Raw genomic sequence first — 20,315 nt, forward strand, 5'->3', positions numbered from 1 at the left:
AAATTTTAGTAACAGAAATAGAATGCGAATACTCAGGATTATATCCAGTTTCCATTACTTTACAAACTTACTGATTAACCTTTAATGTCTGGCAAGAACATCTTTTTTTTTTTTTTATAGAGGCATGTTTATTTATTTATTTATTTGTTTGTTTGATTGTTTGTTTTTGTTTATACATGCACTGGGTACAGTCAGAAGCATGGGAGGGTGAGAGAATTCACCAGAGCCAGAGCGGGGAGCAGAGCAGGCAGAAGGACCGAAGCACACTGCTGAGGGGAGCAGCGGGCGGCAGGAGAGGTCTGTGCGCCATGTGGGACCCTCCCCCGGTGGCCGGGGAGAAGCCGGGAATCGAACCGGCGCCGCGGAGGCCGCGGGCAGCCTCGCAACCCAGCGCTCAACCGCTGCGCCACCGGGGAGGCCCAAGAACATTTTTTATTCTCAAAATTTTAGATTGTTTAATTTTGTACATATCAGAATTATGAGGTGTTTTTTCTCATTTATCAATTCATTGTAATGAGAATATAAATTTCTATATGATCAATTCAGTTCAATTTTTACCTTTTGCATATTCTCTACCAAATTTAAAATGAAAATTTAAAAATAAGGTATAAATTTCAGAAAAATATACATGAAGGTAAAAATTGATGAATGCTTTTGGACATTAAACTGGTTCTCCAGTACTTCACTTTAGTCAAATTCATTGTACATTTTTCATTTATCCCTCATTTTAGTCAAATTCATTGTACATTTTTCATTTATCCTTCATTGTAAATATAGTGAAGTTCATCTCTTTGTAACTACAGTGAAAATCAACCTGTATTTAAAGCAGTGTTGCTAATGCTAGCAATACAAATAACTAGTTTGAGAAAAAAGAAATTATAACAACTGTCATTTGACAGAAAAACATACAATGGCATAAATGTATAAAGAAAGCAAAATATAGACATTCCTTTGTCATTGAGGAGCTTTATGGCTATTTAATTTACCTTCATTAAATTGCAAACAGGGACATATGTCCAACCTTAGGAAACTTAAGTTGTATTAATTATAAAGCTATTAAACTTGACTTGTCTTTGCTGTCTCAGTAGCAGAAAACAGGTCAGTTAGTTTAAATCTCTAGAGTACACATTATGAACTATTTAATACACAAGTTCCTATACTTGCTTATTCCTCAAAGTTCCAGGTAGAATGGACTGTAATAGTTATGTTGTATAGCTTTATATATGAAGATTGCAGTGCAAAATAATCCTTACAGATCTAACTTGAGCTTGACTCTTGGAATTATCAGATATGATTTCTGCTTCTGCTTTGTTCAGTGAAGACAGCTTGTTTCCACATTGAATTTTGATATCAAATGAAAATAGAGGCAAGATTACACCTTAAGCAGTCAGGATGAGCTAGGCAACCTTATGAAATAATTATATTTGCACCTCAAATTTATAAATTATAAGGAAGTGATTTGTCCAACATCACACAGCTATAAGCAGCAGAGTCCAGACACAAACTTAGCAGATGTGGATCTAAATCCCACACTCTGATTTGGGCACTACAGAGTTCTGTTTCTAAGCAATTATGAACAGGTGTTTTGTTAGATTTATGTCTTAACACATCCAGGTTTTAGGAATATATTTCAATTCTGTCATTTCTCTCATAAAATTGGAATAATTTGGGCTTTAATAGAAAGCTTCTCTAAAGACTATGCTTATTTTTAAAAATTAAATTGTTGAAAATGTATTCAAACTTTATAACTATGAAAAGTATCTCACCTTATGCATTTTCTTTTTTTTTAAATAAAGATTTATTTATTTATGTATATAGGAACTGGGGAACTCTGGAGGGGAACTCACCCTCCAGAGGTGAGGAGGGTGAGAGGATTCACCAGAGACAGTGTGGGGAACAGAATAGTCAGATTGACTGAAATACACTGCTGAGGGGAGCAGTGGGCGAGTCAGGAGAGGTCTGCTGTTCCATGTGGGTAGCTCCCTGACTGGGGATCAAATTCATGCTGCAGTGGTTGTGGATAGTTTAGTAGGTTACATCTTAACCCCTTGCGCCACCAGGGAGGCCCCCTTATGCATTTTTCAATTGCAAACCTCAGATAAGTATTAACAGAGTGATCTGAAGCATTTACAATCTATTCAAAGAAGTATTTTATCTAAAATAGTCTATTGCAAGGGCCTCCCTGGTAGTGCAAGGGGTTAACACTCAACCTGTGAAGCTATCTGTAGCCACTGCAGCAAAATTTAAATCCCCACTCAGGGTTCTAACCCACATGGCACAGCAGTCCTCTCCTGTCTTGTCCGCTGCTCCCTCAGCAGTGTATTTCACTACATCTGCTGTTGTGTTCTCCACTCTGTCTCTGTTGATTCCTCTCACTCCCCACACATCTGGCCTATACCCCAGTTCTTGTATGCATAAATAAATAAATCTTAAAAAAAAAAACAGTCTGTTGCAAACAAGTCCCTATTTAGAACATTCTCAAATGTGACCAGGGTGTATCTTTTCCTTATTTGTCTCTTTTTGGCATTTTCATTTTTAATTTTTTTTTTTAAGATTTATTTATATATACAATAACTGGGGTACAGGCCAGAGGTGCAGGAAGTGAGAGGATTCACCAGAGACAGAATGGAGAACAGAACAGGAAGATCCACTGAAATACACTGCTGAGGGGAGAACTGGGCGAGACAGGAGAAGTCTGCTGAGCCATGTGGGTTATCTCCCTAGCTGGGGATGGAACTTGTACTGCAGTGGCTATGGAGAGCTTCATAGCGCTGCATCTTAACTCTTTGCGCCACCAGGGGGCCCCCTTTTTGCATTTTTTAATTAAAAAATTAAAAGCTATGAAGTGCAGAACAGAAATACTTTATTATCCCTAATAAATGTTTCCTGAATTAAGACTGAAATTAATCACTGTATAAAGATGATTAGCTAATGATAGAATGACTCCTCCTAAAAGAATTGGCATGATTTTTGTTGTAGGTGGGATTTTCAGAGCATTTTTAATGAATTTAGAGAATTATTTAATCCCAGAAAGAATACTTCTCTGTATTCAAGAGGTCTGTGTTCTCTGTTTGGCTTCAGAAAATACCTAAACCTTTTTTTTTGTTTATTTGTTTCCTATCTGGCACCTCCTTTTTGGCATATCCTGTTGGCATTGCCCCTATTGAGACCTTCCTGGAAAGCAGATCTTTTTGTTGTGGTGCGGAAATGCTTTTGTCTGGCTTCTAGGTCATGCTTTAAACCCAGAACAAATGACAGAGCTAAACACAATATGTGAAAATGCCAGTCATTAAGCTCATGAGAGATTTTTTTTTTAAAAAAATGACTCAAAGTACTCGAGTTGTAAGTAGAACTATTTTACATTAAAGCCCAGTGATGTTGATTTTTGCCAAAACTTGGAAGAGCTGGGGAAAATACCAGGAAAAATAACTTTTATCAAAGACAAATTAGTTTTTGAAGCTGGTGTTAATTGGCAGCCAAGGTGTTTCATTATGAAGCTGAATTTTTAACAGTTGTTAACTTGGTTACTATGAAAACTTCAGCCAGAAGAAAACACTGCAGTGTAATGGGTATTTCTCCATTCTCTTCAGTCCCTCTTGCCAACACACGTCAATAATGTGAGTTTGGTTTAAAAACACCTATGTGCTGCCTAAAATTTGGCTGTGTTAATTGTTTATTCAAGCTTATTTCTGGATTAGGTGAATATTTCATAATAAACAGGTTCGTGGATTATCACTTTCAAACTGCAGCTGTTGTATTTTCTATTTTGCAATTCTCTGTTTGAATGAAACCTTAGGAAGAAGTTATTGAGAGCTGTTTTTTCTTTGTAACCTAGAGCATAAAGCAAACCACAGGAAATAGATAAATTGTAACCAGAGAGATGATTTTTTGGATGAAGCAATGAGAAATGTGGTGCTTTATCTCTATGTGTGAGTGTACCTACCGCTGATTGTTTTTAAGGAAAAACACCTAAGGGCCATAGGTAGTGAGGTCCAACTGCTTATTCTCCTCTCTTATAGTAAACAGCATGAAGACGGTTTCTCTCCACACATAACATATCCAAGGCCCCTGGGAGTGTGTATGCTTTGATATTTCCCCATTCTTATGTTTCACTAGCTGGCTTAGAAAAAAAATGGGTTTGCTCAGTGAGTCCTCACCCTATGGCAGCATTTTTTTTTTTTTTCCTGTCCTGTCTAGAGTCATCCTTTTAATCTCAAATGGTTTTATGGTGACATATAGAAAAAAAAAAAATTGGTGGTGATGTGAAAAAAAATTTTGGTTTAAATTACCTGTCAACAGTTCAGCTGCCAAATAATTTAATTATGATTATAGTCTTATTGAAGCCTTTTCTATTGATTCTAAGAAACAAGCACAGCTGTATTTGTTGTCCTTCAAAACAAAAGATTTTTGCCTTGCCTTGTAAAATTTCAGCTAGGGTTTTACAGAACAAAATAATGAATGCTTCTGCTGCAATATGTCACAGGGGAGGCTGGGGACAATACTGAACTCATGCACACCACTGATCCTTGCTTGCTAGGCAACATGTACACCTGGCTTTCTGACAGCTCTGTGGGTTCACCAGAGACCTCTGTCATTCTGTTCATCTTCCTGTAGGCCATGGTTGAGACAGTTAACAACCTCCTCCAGCCACAAGCCTTGAATGCATGGAGAGACCTGACTACAAGTGATCAACTTCGTGCAGCCACCATGTTGCTTGACACTGTGGAGGAGAGTGCTTTTGTGCTGGCTGATAACCTTTTGAAGACTGACATTGTCAGAGAGAACACAGACAATATCCGTAAGTGGCCTTTATTACAGAGAAGGCTCAGGGACCCTTGTACAGCAGAAAAGAGGGAAAAAAATTATCTATGATGGTCCAGATATTAGGAGTGATACTTTATATCTGTAGAGATGGTACTCTTTTTCCGTATTTAGGGAAATATAACTTCTCGTCTTAAGGGATCTTCATAATCTTGCATGTTATCTATCTTAGGACATTCAATATTGGGTATATTAGCCTAGACCATTTACATTGAGGTCCGTTTATTTTTTTCAGTTCTTATGTATGAATGTATATATGTATATATTGTACTACATAGAATTTTATCCTCTTAATACAGGGCTTATTGTTCATTTTGGATAATTAGAGGGTCTTTGAATTAAATACTATAAGATAAATACCAGTCATTTACTTGACTGTGATAATACACTTTTTGGTAATTATGTCATTGGCTCATAAAGAGTATAAATCTATTATCATTGGGTATATAAGGATATATCTGATCATTTAATTTTAGAAGATTTGATAAAGCTGCCTCAAATTCTAGATTTAAAGATAGATCAATATTGATATAATAATATAGCTCTTGGATTAAAAGATTGCTTAATTCATAACATAAAGATAATATTTGAAAATAAACTTGAAATCAATAACAATATACAAGGATTTAAGCTTAAATTTTAACTTGTAGACTTTATAATTGATACATTTGCATTTTTATTTCAATTGGTTTAATATGCTTTATCTTGAAAAATTAAAATACTAAAGAATACTTTCTAGATACAAAATTAAACTACTATAAAGCATTACAAATATAACAATTTTCGTGTTTTGATTTCAGAACTATTTCAGTCATTTAATGCATTGTCTTAGTGCTAGAATTTTTCTCAATGAGCATTATTATCTCTTTGCTCTTAACAGAATTGGAAGTTGCAAGACTGAGTACAGAAGGAAACTTAGAAGACCTAAAATTTCCGGAAAACATGGTTCATGGAAGCACTATCCAACTTTCTGCAAATACTTTAAAACAAAATGGCCGAAATGGTAGGTTAGAGTTCATTTGTTAAGTGTGATGTAATTGAACTTTTCTTTAGCTCCCTGCTTCTTGGCTTGGAGTTTTAGATCCTTAATCCAAGAGTTCTTCATATCTCTCCTCTTCTCTTTTTCCTCTTCTCTTCCTTCTGTTTTTTTTGACTCCTGAACCAACAATATTTAATGACATTTATTTTACAAAATTCTCAATCAGATTTAAAAATTGTTCTGCTACTTTTCAGTTGCAGTGAAATGTCAGTAACTTGAATAGGAAGAAAATTAATGAACTCTAAAACCTAAATGAAATGTATTTTTCTTTGAAAGAAGTAACTCCAAGTTGACAGAAACTTTACTTTTCATTTAAACTGTTTTTTTTTTTTCTTTACTGTACTTTCATGGTATGTTTCTATGCTTTGCAAAGCACCAAGAAAATTTAAATATGAGGAAATATTATTGGGAAATGGAACAGATAAATATATGTCAGCTAAGGACTAATTTAAAATCATTGAATATAATTAAAATTAAATGAATGAAAACATTCATAGGAAAAGTGTATTTTAAGCTTCACTATTCAACTTGAAGTACACATATGTGTGTGCTTATGCATATGTACACATACACACACGCATTTTGCCAAGGAAATGAGCTAATTTAACCAGTTAGGTGATAGGAAAATGACCTTAGGTTGTAGTAACCAACTCTAAGCTAGTGTTTTGTGGGGTGCATAGTTTAGAAAAAAAAAAAAAGAGCCTGAGAGCTCACTATATAATACCCCCCCAAAAAAAACTGTTTGCTGTCAATTTTTCCTTACAAGGAAAAATTCCTTGTAAGTTTTAGAAATCTTGTAAAACTGAACTTGCAAATCATTATGTTGCTAATTAGACTATCTGAATTTTGAGGAATAAGCTAATGTAGAACAAAACCAGATTCCTGCTTTTGCTTCCTAATTGATTTCCCTCCTTCCACTATAACCTCCCCTCCAACAGTAAAACCTGTTGATAAAAGAATTCTTCCTGAAACGTTAATCTTACCAGTTGCCTTCAGTTACACTTTGAATGAAATCAAATCAGATTGACTTAACGAGGTCAAGCAGTGCTACCTGCCTCACTTCCTTCCTGCCTCATCTGCCTGAATCACCTCTCTTTAACCTTTCAGTGATTCAGTTTAGTCGTTTGTTGACATATAACATTGTATTAGTTTCAAGTGTATTGAATAATTACTTTATATGTGTATATGCTGTGACTGCATCAGCCATAATCAATCTAATATCCATTCACTGTCCATAATTATATTTTTTCTTTGTGATGAAGATTCATAAGATCTACTCATTTAGCAACTTTCAAAATATATAATACAGTATTATTAAATGTAGTCATCATGTTACACAATTGTATTTCTAGGACATGTTTGTTTTACAACTGAACGTCTATAACTTTTTACTACCTTCACTCATTTGCTCATCCTTAACAACCTACCCCCTCAATAGCAATGTGTTTTCTATATCTATTTCAGTTTCTTTCATTTTGTTTTAGATTCCTCATTTAAGAAAGATCATATGGTATGTTTCTTTCTCTCTCTGACATTTTTTCATTTAGTACCATGCCCTCAAGTTCCATCCACATTTTAATATATATAATTGTAAAGGTCAGGAAGACCACAGGGCAGGTTTTCTAAGATCCTGCAGACCGGGTAAAGAAGGAGTCAGAGTCCTCAGTGGTTTTTGCAGGTCTTATATTGGGGTTCACCAGGCATATGGCAGGCAGGGGTGCTGGGGGTCCGGGAGGCTGACAGGCCTCCCAGCCCCCAGCAGGTCTTCACTCTGGGCTCTCCGGCTTTCTCTCAGCTTCTGCTTCTCTTGCTTTTCTCTCGCTTCTCTTTTGGCTTCTGCTGCTGGTGTCCCCATGACGCTGACCTTAAAAGCCCAGTCTTAGCCCAGGTGAATCCCATCTACCTGGGCCCACACCCTACTCCAGGTGCCTGCCATCAGGCATGCATTCAGAACTGCAAGTATCCATCATCTATCCTGATGGCGGGAGCGCAGAAAAACCTGACATTTTTCCTTACCCTACAGTCCACCCCCTCAGGGTTTTCTGCCATATAATGTACATATATACAATTTTCTTAGCAAACATAAATAATGCAGCCATCGCCCACAAAAACAAATACATCACAATATAACAAAATACAACATAACACAAGTAAGCCCAGGCAGGGCCCCGACCTAGTAACAAAAGACAATTATTGGTACCAGCAGATCAGCCACCAAATCTGCTGCCGAAGGCACTGCTCATACGAGGGAGGGGAATCACTCACGGCATCTACTGTAACACACCAGGAGCCATCAGGCTTCCTGGCCTTTTCTGGTTGTCGTCTCGGCTACAAGCCACACACCGCATCCACCCCCAGGATGCACTAGCTCTGGGATTGGTGATTCTATTCTGTTGGGGGTAATCGCCAACCCTCAGGGTTGCTGTCTGCAGTCGCTCCAACATTCGGCTGTCATAGCCACCAATGCGACTCGCAGACCCCTGCACTCAGGCCAACCCACTGCACAAGCACATGGGTCAGGGATCCAAACTCTACATTCAGCTTGGGCTCCACCCAAGCCACGTTCCCCACCCGTCCCCCAAGGACAGGTTCCTCAGCTCCTCACCCTCACTCGACAACGAGCAGGGCATCACCCACAGGTGATTTTATGAGACTCACTGCCCTTCCTCAGCTTACTTAGTGCTTAACAGCCACTCAGGGCTTCCCAAACTTAGCATCAGTACCAGCTTTTGCCTTCTCAGTTGTCTTTTTTCCTCTGCTTAGCTACTGGGCATATGCAGGGTGCTTTTGGCCATCAAGGCCCACTGGCCACCCCCAGATTCTCAAAATATATAACCTGCCGAGATCCTCCACCTTCTGGCGGGATTGTCAGTCCAAGTCCGTCAGTCCAAGTCCATTAGGCCTCTCCCTGCCATCAGCACTGATGAGCTCTGAAGCATGGTCCTCTCTTCAAAGATTCTTGCTGCCTCAGGGGTTGTTGGCTGGTCCTCTCAGGCGTCTCCTTCACGCAAGGTCTCGTCCTGTAGCTCCTGGACCTTGTCCATCTCCTCTACCACCATGACACCTCCAGCGTCGTCACAGGCAAACAGTCTGTTACTCCTTAGTCCCTCCAGGTCTTTGGAGGGCTCCAATACCCGTCTGCATGGATCATCTTGCCGACTTACGCCAATTGTAAAGGTCAGGAAGACCACAGGGCAGGTTTTCTAAGATCCAGCAGACCGGGTAAAGAAGGAGTCAAAGTCCTCGGTGGATTTTGCAGGTCTTTTATTGGGGTTCACCAAGCATATGGCAGGTAGGGGTGCTGGGGGGCCGGGAGGTTGGCAGGCTTCCCAGCCGCCAGCAGGTCTTCACTCTGGGCTCTCGGGCCTTCTCTCAGCTTCTGCTTCTCTTGCTTCTCTCTCGGCTTCTCTTTTGGCTTCTGCTGGTGTCCCTGTGATGCCAACCTCCCAGTCTCAGCCCAGGTGAATCCCATCTACCTGGGCCCACACCCTACTCCAGGTGCCCACCATCAGGCATGCATTCAGGACCGCAAGGATCCATCATCTATCCTGATGGCGGGAGGGCAGAAAAGCCTGACATTTTTCCTTACCCTACAATAATATATTAAATATTAATATATATAATATATTATAATATATTAAATATTAATGTATTGTAATATATATTATAAATGTCAAGATTTCCTTCTTTTTATGGCTAAATAATATTACACTTTAATGTATACAAGTTTCTATATCCATTCATCCATCATGGATGTTTAGTTTGCTTCCATGCCTTGGCTCTTACAAATAGTGTTTCACTAGACATGGGAGTGCATTTATCTTTTTGCGTCAGTGTTTTTATGCTATCAGATATATATACTGTATTATGTGGTAGTTCTAGTGTAATTTTTTTGTAGAATCTCCATATTGTTTCCTGCAATTTGCACCAATTTGCATTCCCACAAATAATATACAGGGGTTTCCTGATTTAGTCTTGATCCAGTTCCTGGAACACACTAAAAATATTCCTGCATGAAACATAATTTATTTTATTACTGAAATTCAATTTTTACAGTTCTTTGCAATTAAGCTTCTCTATTATTTCTGCTCTGTATAAATCTTAACATCTTTAGGAAGGTTTTCCCTGTCACACACCATCCATTCTCAATTACTCTTTTTTCCACTAGTCACTTTATGCCATTGCTTCTTCATAGCGTTTATTCATTCTCCATTGTGAAAATTCATATTATTATTTTTAAATTGCCTATTTATTGTAGTGGGTAAGCTTCATTGGAGGAGGGACGTGTTCTAACTTGTTCATTTATGTAACCCTAGTGCGAGGCACATAGAGGCACTCATTCAGGTTTTATCAAATAAATGCATAAACTTTCAGATCCAAAGGTAATGGAGATTGAAATATGTCTATATTAGTCATATTATGCTTTATTTTACTCATTTTTCTCATAGTTCTCATTTATTTTATTTGCCAAATTAATGTATAGTGTATAATCATCTTAAACTGCAGATAAGGATTAATTTCCAAGTGTATTATCTAAGCAATTTTATGCAACTGAACACACTAGTCCAACAAATTGGGATGGAACATGACATCATCCGAAAATTAGAAATTGGCATGACTTATTAGACAATTATAAACCATATAAATTGTTACTGTTAACCAGAAAAATATATAATGTTCTTAAGTTTAACTTCCAAAAAATCAGCATTTTTATATTAAATCCAGAGGGAAAGCACAAAAATCAAATGCCATATTGTAATAGTCAAGAAGCATTTAGTATTATGATACTTTCCCAGCCTAATTTGCAAAGAGGTTGCTCTGGGCACCTCTGCAAAAAGCATCCAATCATATGCACTAGCCTTGACCTTCAGCAGGGACTGAGGCAGAGCCTTCACTTGTGCTTCAGTCAGTACTGTGATGACAGCTGTGGATCAGAAGTTTAAGAATGCCCATTTTCTGTACGTATATCTCATCATAATCTCTTTGCTGAATTACTTAAAGGATAGTAGATATCTTCTATATTAACTAAGACTGAAGAATCAGGTCCAGAAAACATTTAAAAGCAAGAAGGCTAACAGCAGCCTGTGCCATGACATAGAATCATTGGTGAGATGTCACTGCATTCAAAAATGAAGTACAAGTGGGGCTCCCTGGTGGCACAAGGGGTTAAGCATAGCACTGTGAAGCTATCTGCACCCAACCAGCTGGCCAGGGAGCTACGCACATATGCAGCAGACCTCTCCTGTCTCACCCGTTGCTTCCCTCAGCAGTGTATTTCAGTTGGTCTTCCTGTTCTGTTCCCCACTCTGTCTCTGGTGAATCCTCTCACTTCCCCTCCCCGCCCCCCGCAGACCTCTGTCTTATAGCCCAGTTCTTGTGTGCATAAATAAATAAATCTTAAAAAAAAAATGAAGCAGAAGTGAAGTCTCTGCCTCAGCCCCTAATGAAGGTCAAGGCTCATGTACCTGATTGGATACCTCTTTGCAAATTAGGCAGGGAAAGCAAGCATATTTCCATTTTGTGTCAACAAATCTCTGGGCATCGGGAATTTCCCAAACATTTTTTAAAGATTTATTTATGCATACAACAGCTGGGGTGTAGGCCAGAGGTGCAGGGAGCAGGGGATGGTAAGAGGATTCACCAGAGACAGAGTGGGGAGGAGAGCAGGCAAATCTACTGAAATGCATTGCTGAGGGGCACAGTGGGTAAGTCAGGAGAGGTCTGCTGTGCCACCTGGCCAGGGATGGAACTCATGTTGCAGTGGCTGCCTATAGCTTGATAGCACTGAGACTTAACACCTGTGCCACCAGGGAGGCCCCCCAAACAATTCAGATGTTGAAGAGCCCCCACCCTTTAAAAAATTAAATTCCTTTGTCTTTGTTCACACTTGACTGTGCAATTCAGGGGCAGGTACTGTGACTTCCTCATCTTAGTAATAATAGTAGTCAGGTCAGATTTTGTCTCTTGGTGAACTGCTATGAATTTATTTTAAGTTATTTTTAGAAAGTAGTACTTAACTTATTTTTAGAAAGGAAATGATATGATTAAAAAACGTGTTAGAATAAGTTAATTTTAGAGAGGATCACATGTGTGAGATTGTTGTAAGGATAAAAGTATATTAGGAGGATGTATGGAAATAGTGATCTTAAGAGTATGATACTTGAGTTTTAAGACAGGTAAAGATTTTGAATGCTTTTTTAAATTTGTTTGGTTTGTAAGTTACAACTGAGATGCTATTTACATACAATAAAATGCATATGCCTCAGTGTTTAGCTTTATAAATTTCACACTTGCACCTACCTCTGTATATCACATAAAATAAGATATGAATCTTTCCTATTACCTACAAAATTCTCTGGTGTTTTCATTCCAGTCTTTTCACTACTCTCCCTACCTGATGAAATTAGTTTGAAACTAGTTACTATTTTTATAGACAAATTTTGTCTATTGCTAGACTTTATATAACTGGTACCATATGCATGTGCTCTCTTTTCTCTCTGTTCTTTAACTCAGCATAATATTTTGAGGATTAAATCATGATGTTCTATCACCAGTGGTTTGTTCTTTATCAATGCATAGTATATTCCACTCTATTGTTATGACATAATTCATTTCTTCTCCCATTGATATATTTTTGAGTCATTTCCAGTCCTGAGCTATTATGAATAAAGATACTATAAACATTCTTAAACAAGGTTTTGTATTGTGTGTACATATGTTTCCCTTAGGTAGGAAACTAGACTATGTGTTTAATTTTATAGGAAATTGCCAACCATTTTTCCAAATAGCTGAACCATTTTTACCATCCATCAGCATTCTGCAAGAGATCCAGTTATTTCATATTATCAACATTCATATTGTCAGTCTTTTCAATTTCAGAGATTCTAACAAGTATGAAATAATGTTTAAATGTAATTTAGTTTTTTAATTCTTGAACTGATAATGATGTTAATCATTTTTCATGCCTCCTGACCTTTCATATATTCTTTTTCTAAAGCATGTGTTTATGTCTTTTGTCATTTAGTATTATTTATTATTTCATTGTTGATGAGTAGAAATCATTTATGCCTATACATTATAGCATATATATAATATATTCCTAGTCTGTGGTTTTCATATTCATTTTCTCTATGTTGTATTTTGATAGATATCAATTCTCTATTTTGACAAAGTTCAGTTTGCTTTTTTAATTATATGTTTTATAGTTACTACCAACAGCATCTTTGCCTTCCTCAAGAACAAAGATACTATTCTGTATTTTATTCTAGAAGTGTTATGATCCTAGTTTTATGTCTCAGTCTTAATTCATAGTGAATTAAGCGTTTTGTGTATGGAGTAGGATATAGATTGGGGTTCATTATTTTAATACCAGTATGTAATTGTTTCAGCATCATTTGACTTTAAACCCTCATGAATCACCTGACACTTTGTTTGAAATGAATGCTTCATTTTTGTTGTGAGTATATTTTATAAAGAATTGATTGTAATCTGATTAGAGTATCTGATTTAATGGTAGTGTACACTCTAATTGGAGGTTTTTTGGTACTTATAGTTCACATTTCCATTTATTTTAGGAGAGATCAGAGTGGCTTTTGTCCTGTATAACAACTTGGGTCCTTATTTGTCCACGGAGAATGCCAGCATGAAGTTGGGCACAGAGGCCATGTCCACCAACCATTCCGTTATTGTCAACTCCCCTGTTATAACAGCAGCAATAAACAAAGAATTCAGTAATAAGGTTTATTTGGCTGATCCTGTGGTGTTCACTGTTAAACATATCAAGGTAAGAAAATGGCATGTAATTTGTCCTGTATAGCTAGCTTTTATAACATGAACATATTAATTCTCTTTCTATCCCCTGCTATTTGACATATAGAAATTCATTATTTATAGAATAATAGTTTTTATTTTTCCTGAAATGAGAGTGGAGAATAATTCTTGTATATGTAAATACATATGGTAAAAACACTCATAAATGGGTTTACAAATACTTCTAATAATTAAAAAGAGCTAGTAATATGTTCAGTAGAACTCAAAATGGCTTCACATATATTACAAGTAATTATATCTGTGTATGGATATATACGAAAAAATAAAAATTAACAATTTTAAAGAATATCCTTTCAGATGTTGATTTTATACAACAATTGACTTTACATAGCAATGTAAATTAATTGATGTAATTCTGAGACATGGATCCTTATATTCCTTCAATATTATTTTTTAAGTGACCTCACCTCTAATTGGGAGAATAAACAACAATATATATATATTCAAATTTGCTTAGAATTGACGATGTCCATCTAATATGAAAACACTCATGGATAGCTCCACAAAGACAAGAACATGAAGTTGCGTTAGATATAAAGAAAATGCCTACCTAATTTACATGGACATAAAGTAGTTATTGGCTTTATTGATTTCTTTTCCATGTAGCAATCTGAGGAGAATTTCAACCCTAACTGTTCCTTTTGGAGCTACTCCAAGCGCACAATGACAGGTTATTGGTCAACACAAGGCTGTCGGCTCTTAACAACAAATAAAACACATACTACATGCTCGTGTAACCACCTAACCAACTTTGCGGTATTGATGGCACATGTGGAAGTTAAGGTAAGATATATGCCATCAAACAAAAGTACCTAAGGGTATTCTGTAGGCCAGTCTCACTTCAAAGTTTTTCTAATTTCATAGAAATTCAGAAGTTCTCTTCTGTTCAGCCCATATTCTCCTGGATGATTAAAGAACTTTTTATCTTCTTTTTTTTTTTCTTTTATCACTAGAAGTTTGTTTATAAAATAATCTTGCTGAAAAACTTCCCCAATCTCTCTGCTTTTGTATGAATATACTTCAGACCATAACTTTATGAACAGGGCAAGATAGGACCCCAGGACCAAAGGTAGGTGCAGAGGGGTTAGGATTGGATTAAATACTCTCAAACTTCTGGGAAGGCATCTGTTAAGCACAATACCCAAAGCTTGATAATACGAAGGACTTGGTATATTACAACATAACATAATGGTTTCTGTCCATTCAGCAAGAAATTATTCTAAGAAAGAATTCAGAAGAAAGGAAATTTCCAAAGTCAGAAACACAGCTAACTTGACTATATCAGTGTCTTCGCAGTATGACTCTCTGTCAAAAGGATTTAGATTTTAGATATACTTAGGACATAAAGATACAAAGAGCTATTAACTTGGTTATAGAGATTGGCAACAAGCGCTTACATACTTTTGAATTCTTTTTTCTCTAATATCAATAAAAATAGAAAAACTATTAATGTTCAACTCATTTTAAGAAGTAAAAGCTTTGACAAAGGTTTATGTACCTGATGTTGCTTAATGATTACATGCCAGATTTTTTTTTTTTTTTGAGGCTTTTGAATTTAGAGATGGCACAGGTATCCCAGAGGGAGACCAAATCCAAGTCCAATTAGCACCTTACCTTAAAAGTAAAATGCCTTAGCTATATCAGCAGAGTTAATAATACTGGACATACAGACAAATGTCAGATTTAGACCAAGAATGTGTTAGTGTATCTCTGGGATTCTATGTTTCAGCTTAGAGAATAAACTCAGAAAGGATCACATTTGAAGCAATAGCAAAATCAGTTTTTGTTCAGTTCATTGCGTAACAGCCTCTACCTATCCATTATATCAGAGAGTGAGTCCTGATTGTGGCCATTATTGTGTATCAATAAAACATAAAATAAATGGAAATCACTATTTTCTTTTTGTAGTTAGTCACGCCATATGTATATACTGTAGCATAATCTCTTGTGATTGCATAAATCAGTCCCATTTTGATCTTATAACATGATTTTGGCACTTAGAAAACATAAAATAAGCACACTGGTCATCAAAGTCCAAAAGAAACATACTCTAACCAAAATTACATTAGACTTAAAGAGAATGCCAGTTTAATCATGCACAATGAGAAGTACAGCAACCAGTTAAAATAGATACATAAGTTTGTTAGTTGTTACAATTTAACTCTGCAGGAAACTCTATTAAGGAAACATAGCTGAGTAATCTTGAGAGCAATGCTGTTAAACTATGGGGTCTTAAACACGTGTCTCAATTCCGGGACTTTACCTGTACACTGGGTTGCCCTTTTCTGTATTCTATTTTCTCTACTGTTTATTCAGCATTTCCTTCTTCTGCCAGCTATTTTTGAACACCTAAGTAAAGGTAGGGATATATTACCTGCTATACATTCAACTCTCAAAAATTACGACTTCTTCCTTCCCATATGCTATACAATTTCTTCCTTCCCACTGCTCAACTAGAGTTAAGCAATCTATTAATTAGTAGAGTTGAGCAATCTACTAAGCTTCTGGACCTCAAAGAACTCACATTTTTGAAAGGGAAGAAAAGGCAAAGAAGTGACACTGCAGTCATAGTTTTGATAATCGTTATATTTCAAGTCTACGTTCTGATTTTCAGACACAGAGAAGGATTATGTATCTGAGAGAACTGAGCAAGACAGGATTTATAGTTCTGGATGAGTAGATATATTTAGTAGGGCAACTGGGAGAGAATTTACTTTAACCACATTCTTGAAATATGTTCTTCTCTTCTCTCCCCTTTTTTTCTTCCCTCCTCAGTAGCTGTTACTTCCTAGCATCCTTTGCTGATTCCTCCTCATCGCCAAGATTTCTGTTTGTTGCTTTGACCCAGAGTGTACTACTTACATTCTCTCTCCATATAGTTCTTTTTTTTTTTTTTAAGATTTATTTATACAAGCACTGGGTACAGTCAGAAGCGCTGGAAGGTGAGAGAATTCACCAGAGCCAGAGTGGAGAGCAGAGCAGGCAGACTGACAAAGTACACTGCTGAGGGGAGCAGTGAGCGGCGGCAGGAGAGGTCTGCACGCCATGTGGGACACTCCCCCGGTGGCAGCCCAGCACTCAACTGCTACGCCACCGAGGAGACCCTGATCACATATTTCTTAACATCAGCTCATGAGTCCCAGATTTCTACCTTTCTGTCTTAACTCCAGGCACATGGATTTAACTGCAGACTTGATATAGTCACTTAGGTTTCTGATGAGTATACCAAATCTAGAACTGCAATTTTGTTATCCTTCTGAGTCTTTTCCTTCTTAGTGACTAGTCTGTCCGTCAGTCTCTGGACCTGAGCTGTGCCCCTTGCTGATTTGTATCTTTTCACCCATGCCACACACCCAATGCTGAGTATATCTGGCCAGAATCAGCATCAGCTTCAGCTCCTTTGTCACTGCCACCTAGATTCAAGCCTCTATTATCTCTCCTCTCTTTTCTTCTTATAATCCTTTACTTCGTTTCATTTCTCCCTTCTTTGTCCCCCTTAAATTTATTCTCAGCGTAATTGCCAGAAGGATACTTTTAAAATGTGAGTCAGATGGTCACTCCTCTGATTCATTCTCAAAACAGCAGTTCTGTAATCCTTTAAAAATGCAAATCAGATACTTCAAATCTTTGATCCAATCTGAATGACTCCTTATCTCTGTAAAGGTAAAAATCCCTAATCCTCCCCAAAAACCCTTTAGCATCTCTTGGCCTCCCTTCTCACTGTTTTTTCCCTTGCTCACTTGGCTTTAATCTTACTGGCCTTCTTACCTTTCCAGAAATACTTCAAGTGTGCTATAGTTGGACTACATGTCTCCCTTCTGTAAACACTCCCAGATAGCAGCAAGGTCAGCTTCCTTGTCTCCTTCCAATGTTTGTTCCAGTGTTACTTTCTCAATGAGGTTTTCCTGCTCACCTTATTTAAACTTTTAGATTACTCCACTCCATAAATGCTATGGCAAATAAAACAAAACAGGTCTCTAGCATAAGGAAATTTAAAGTTTATCAGGTGAAAAAGTTAAAAATTTGAATGGGCCAGTGAGAGAGACTTTATAGCTATGTCAGTTAAGGCAGATAAATGTAGATCACAGCACTATTGGTTAACTGCTGAGTTATTTTTACTTGTTACATAAAGAAATACTTGATTATCTTTCTTAGCACAAAAATAATTACTACAGAAATTTAAGTTATGTCATTTTATACTAAATTTATGGTATTTCACAAATTTTCCTTTTTAAGAGCATCTCTTACAGGATTATTATCTGATGTTCATCAGAATGTTTAATAAAATGAATTCAAATGTTTATGTCTTTTTCTTACCATTTTCTTTGTGAACACCCTTTGTGGAGGGAGTATTTTAGTTTACAGAAGTATATGTTTCAAATTAATTGACTAATTAACATTTCTACTATAGTTTTTTAGCACACTCTAAGAAATGATTTAGAGAAAGAGTCTGACAGCTTATATCACCTATAGCTTTTCCTTTACTCAAATTATAATTATTTGGGACAAACAGTTTTGAAATTGCTTCAAGCCTTAGCATGAGATAAAGCCGGGCTTTGTAGTTTTGCATTGTATTTTTTCACTTAACTGTATGTCATTCAGTATTAATAACATTTTTCCTTGTATTGCTTTCATTTCTGCGGTGTAGCAGAATTTTTAAGCAGAGGGAAACCTGCTTTCTGCTTAGGCTCCTCTCATATGCAGCTTGAATCTCACCCTTGCAATTTTTAGGTTCATTTTCAGTAGATAAAGTTGGCTAAAAATAGCCTCTAAAGGTGCACCTTCAATTCTACCCAGAAATATTTAATAAGAAATAGATCATCAAGTTTAGAGAAATCTCAGAAAGTAAAGATTTGGTGGTGACTTCAACTGTCAGAAGGATCCAGCATTTCCAGTAGTAATAGGAATGAATATCATTTATTTATTGTCTCCATATATTATCTCATTTAATTCCCAATACCAAAATAGCTATTGATATCATAATTTACTTTTCTAATTTATAATATGAAAAGAAATCAGAATAACAATTAAAAATCAGGAGATTCAGATTTTGATTCTAGTTATTAAAAGAAACAATTGCCTCTTGTTACTTCAGCAAATCATCTGAGCTCCCTGTTTCCATTATTAATTGGTGAGATGACACTATTGAATTCTTTTTTCTAAATTATCTCGGGATTATTTTTGGGGCTGAATAACAAAATTTATTAAAATGCTGAAAATTGTAAAATTTTTGGAAATTTTTTTTTGTTTCCCTATTTGCTTAAAACCCTTTAAATCATTGATCCTAGGTCCAAATATTAAGCTGAGTGTCTTTAAAAAATAATTTTATCTATCTCTATGCAGAGATAACTTAGGCCGCACCTTCACCTTATTTTTCAGTATAACTGTTTCATAATATAATTACCAAACAGTAGATTATCCACAAATTAATACAATTGTATATACCTTCCCAGCCCTTCAAAATGTGGTTATGTGGATATTGTGAATCCCCACACTATTAGCTACAACAAATTTAATGTTATGAACAGTCATAAGTCAATAGTAAGTAATCAGAAATTTTTCATTGATTGGTTTTCTTCTTCATTAGTAAGATAATTTCTAGCATTGATTAACTGCAGGGATTATTATTTTTATTGTATTAAATATAAGTCTTAGAATCCTTTAGCATATTAATGTTCTAAAAACATCCTCAATTGCTTATACTGCTCTTAGTAAGAACTAGTTGATTTGTTTATAACTAAGTGCACTTTATTTATTCCAGATCACAAATGTTTACCTTTTATTTTAACAATGAGAATATTCAGTGTCTGCTTTCATTTTTTCCTGGCATATATCATATTGCTGTGTTAGTGATAAATTTAGAGAACTACTGGACTCTAGAGGAATTAAGTTAGATTTTCCAGAAAAGTTATTTATATAGCTTTCTGAGATAAGCAATAAAGTAAACTATAAATAAGATTTTAAAAGCATTTGAACAAAAATATAGCTGAACTAAACCACTTTATCTTGTTATATACAATTCAAGAGATTTCCACTTTACTGGATGTACCTTTACAGTGTAAGCATTACTATTAAAAGATCTTCTATTTTTGGGTTACCCACTGATTTAAAAATCCACTTTATGGAGCTTTTAAGATGTTCATTTTATAAAATTCAGTATTCACTCAAGTTATTGTCACTAGGCCTGCAGGTTTGTTTTTCCCAGTGTTGTTATCTGGAAGACCCTACTCTGTTTAAAATGTAATAAATTTATTCATGAGAATGGAAAATGAAAGCCTAATAACTATCTTTTTTTTTTAACTGAGATTGCTTTAATTAATAAGATCAAATGAAAATGGAATATGGAGTAAAAAGTGTGTGTACGTGTGTGTACATATGTTGTTTATATTTATTTATTATTTATATTTATAGTCTGTTTTATTCAGTAACTGACATATAGTAAGTATCCAGTGACAATTCTTAGACTGAATTTACCGAACTTTTACTTGCCATTTTTTTAACATGGGACAGCTTCCATTTAAATAGGCTTTTATAAATTTAATTAAGCAAAATTCTCATTTTATTCTAAATCAGTTTGTGTCTTTTAAAACTTTGCTTTCTCACTGTGGTGACTTTATCTTTTCTT

General features: G+C 36.0%; 1 protein-coding gene across 21 annotated transcripts in view; it reads left to right on the forward strand.

Annotated features, from left to right (window-relative positions):
• Positions 1 to 20,315, forward strand: part of ADGRL3 (adhesion G protein-coupled receptor L3) — a 766,591-nt gene that overhangs the window by 629,936 nt on the left and 116,340 nt on the right. For all 21 annotated transcript variants that reach the window (XM_054688025.1, XM_054688026.1, XM_054688014.1 and 18 more), the window contains 4 exons: positions 4,615 to 4,798; positions 5,702 to 5,824; positions 13,435 to 13,643; positions 14,297 to 14,473. In XM_054688025.1, the coding sequence (XP_054544000.1) occupies positions 4,615 to 4,798; positions 5,702 to 5,824; positions 13,435 to 13,643; positions 14,297 to 14,473 (693 nt within the window). The remainder of the gene's footprint in view (positions 1 to 4,614; positions 4,799 to 5,701; positions 5,825 to 13,434; positions 13,644 to 14,296; positions 14,474 to 20,315) is intronic.

Source organism: Talpa occidentalis, unplaced genomic scaffold (genome assembly GCF_014898055.3).
Source record: "Talpa occidentalis isolate TD23 unplaced genomic scaffold, MPIMG_talOcc4v2.1 talOcc4.6, whole genome shotgun sequence".
Taxonomy (NCBI): Eukaryota; Metazoa; Chordata; class Mammalia; order Eulipotyphla; family Talpidae; genus Talpa; species Talpa occidentalis.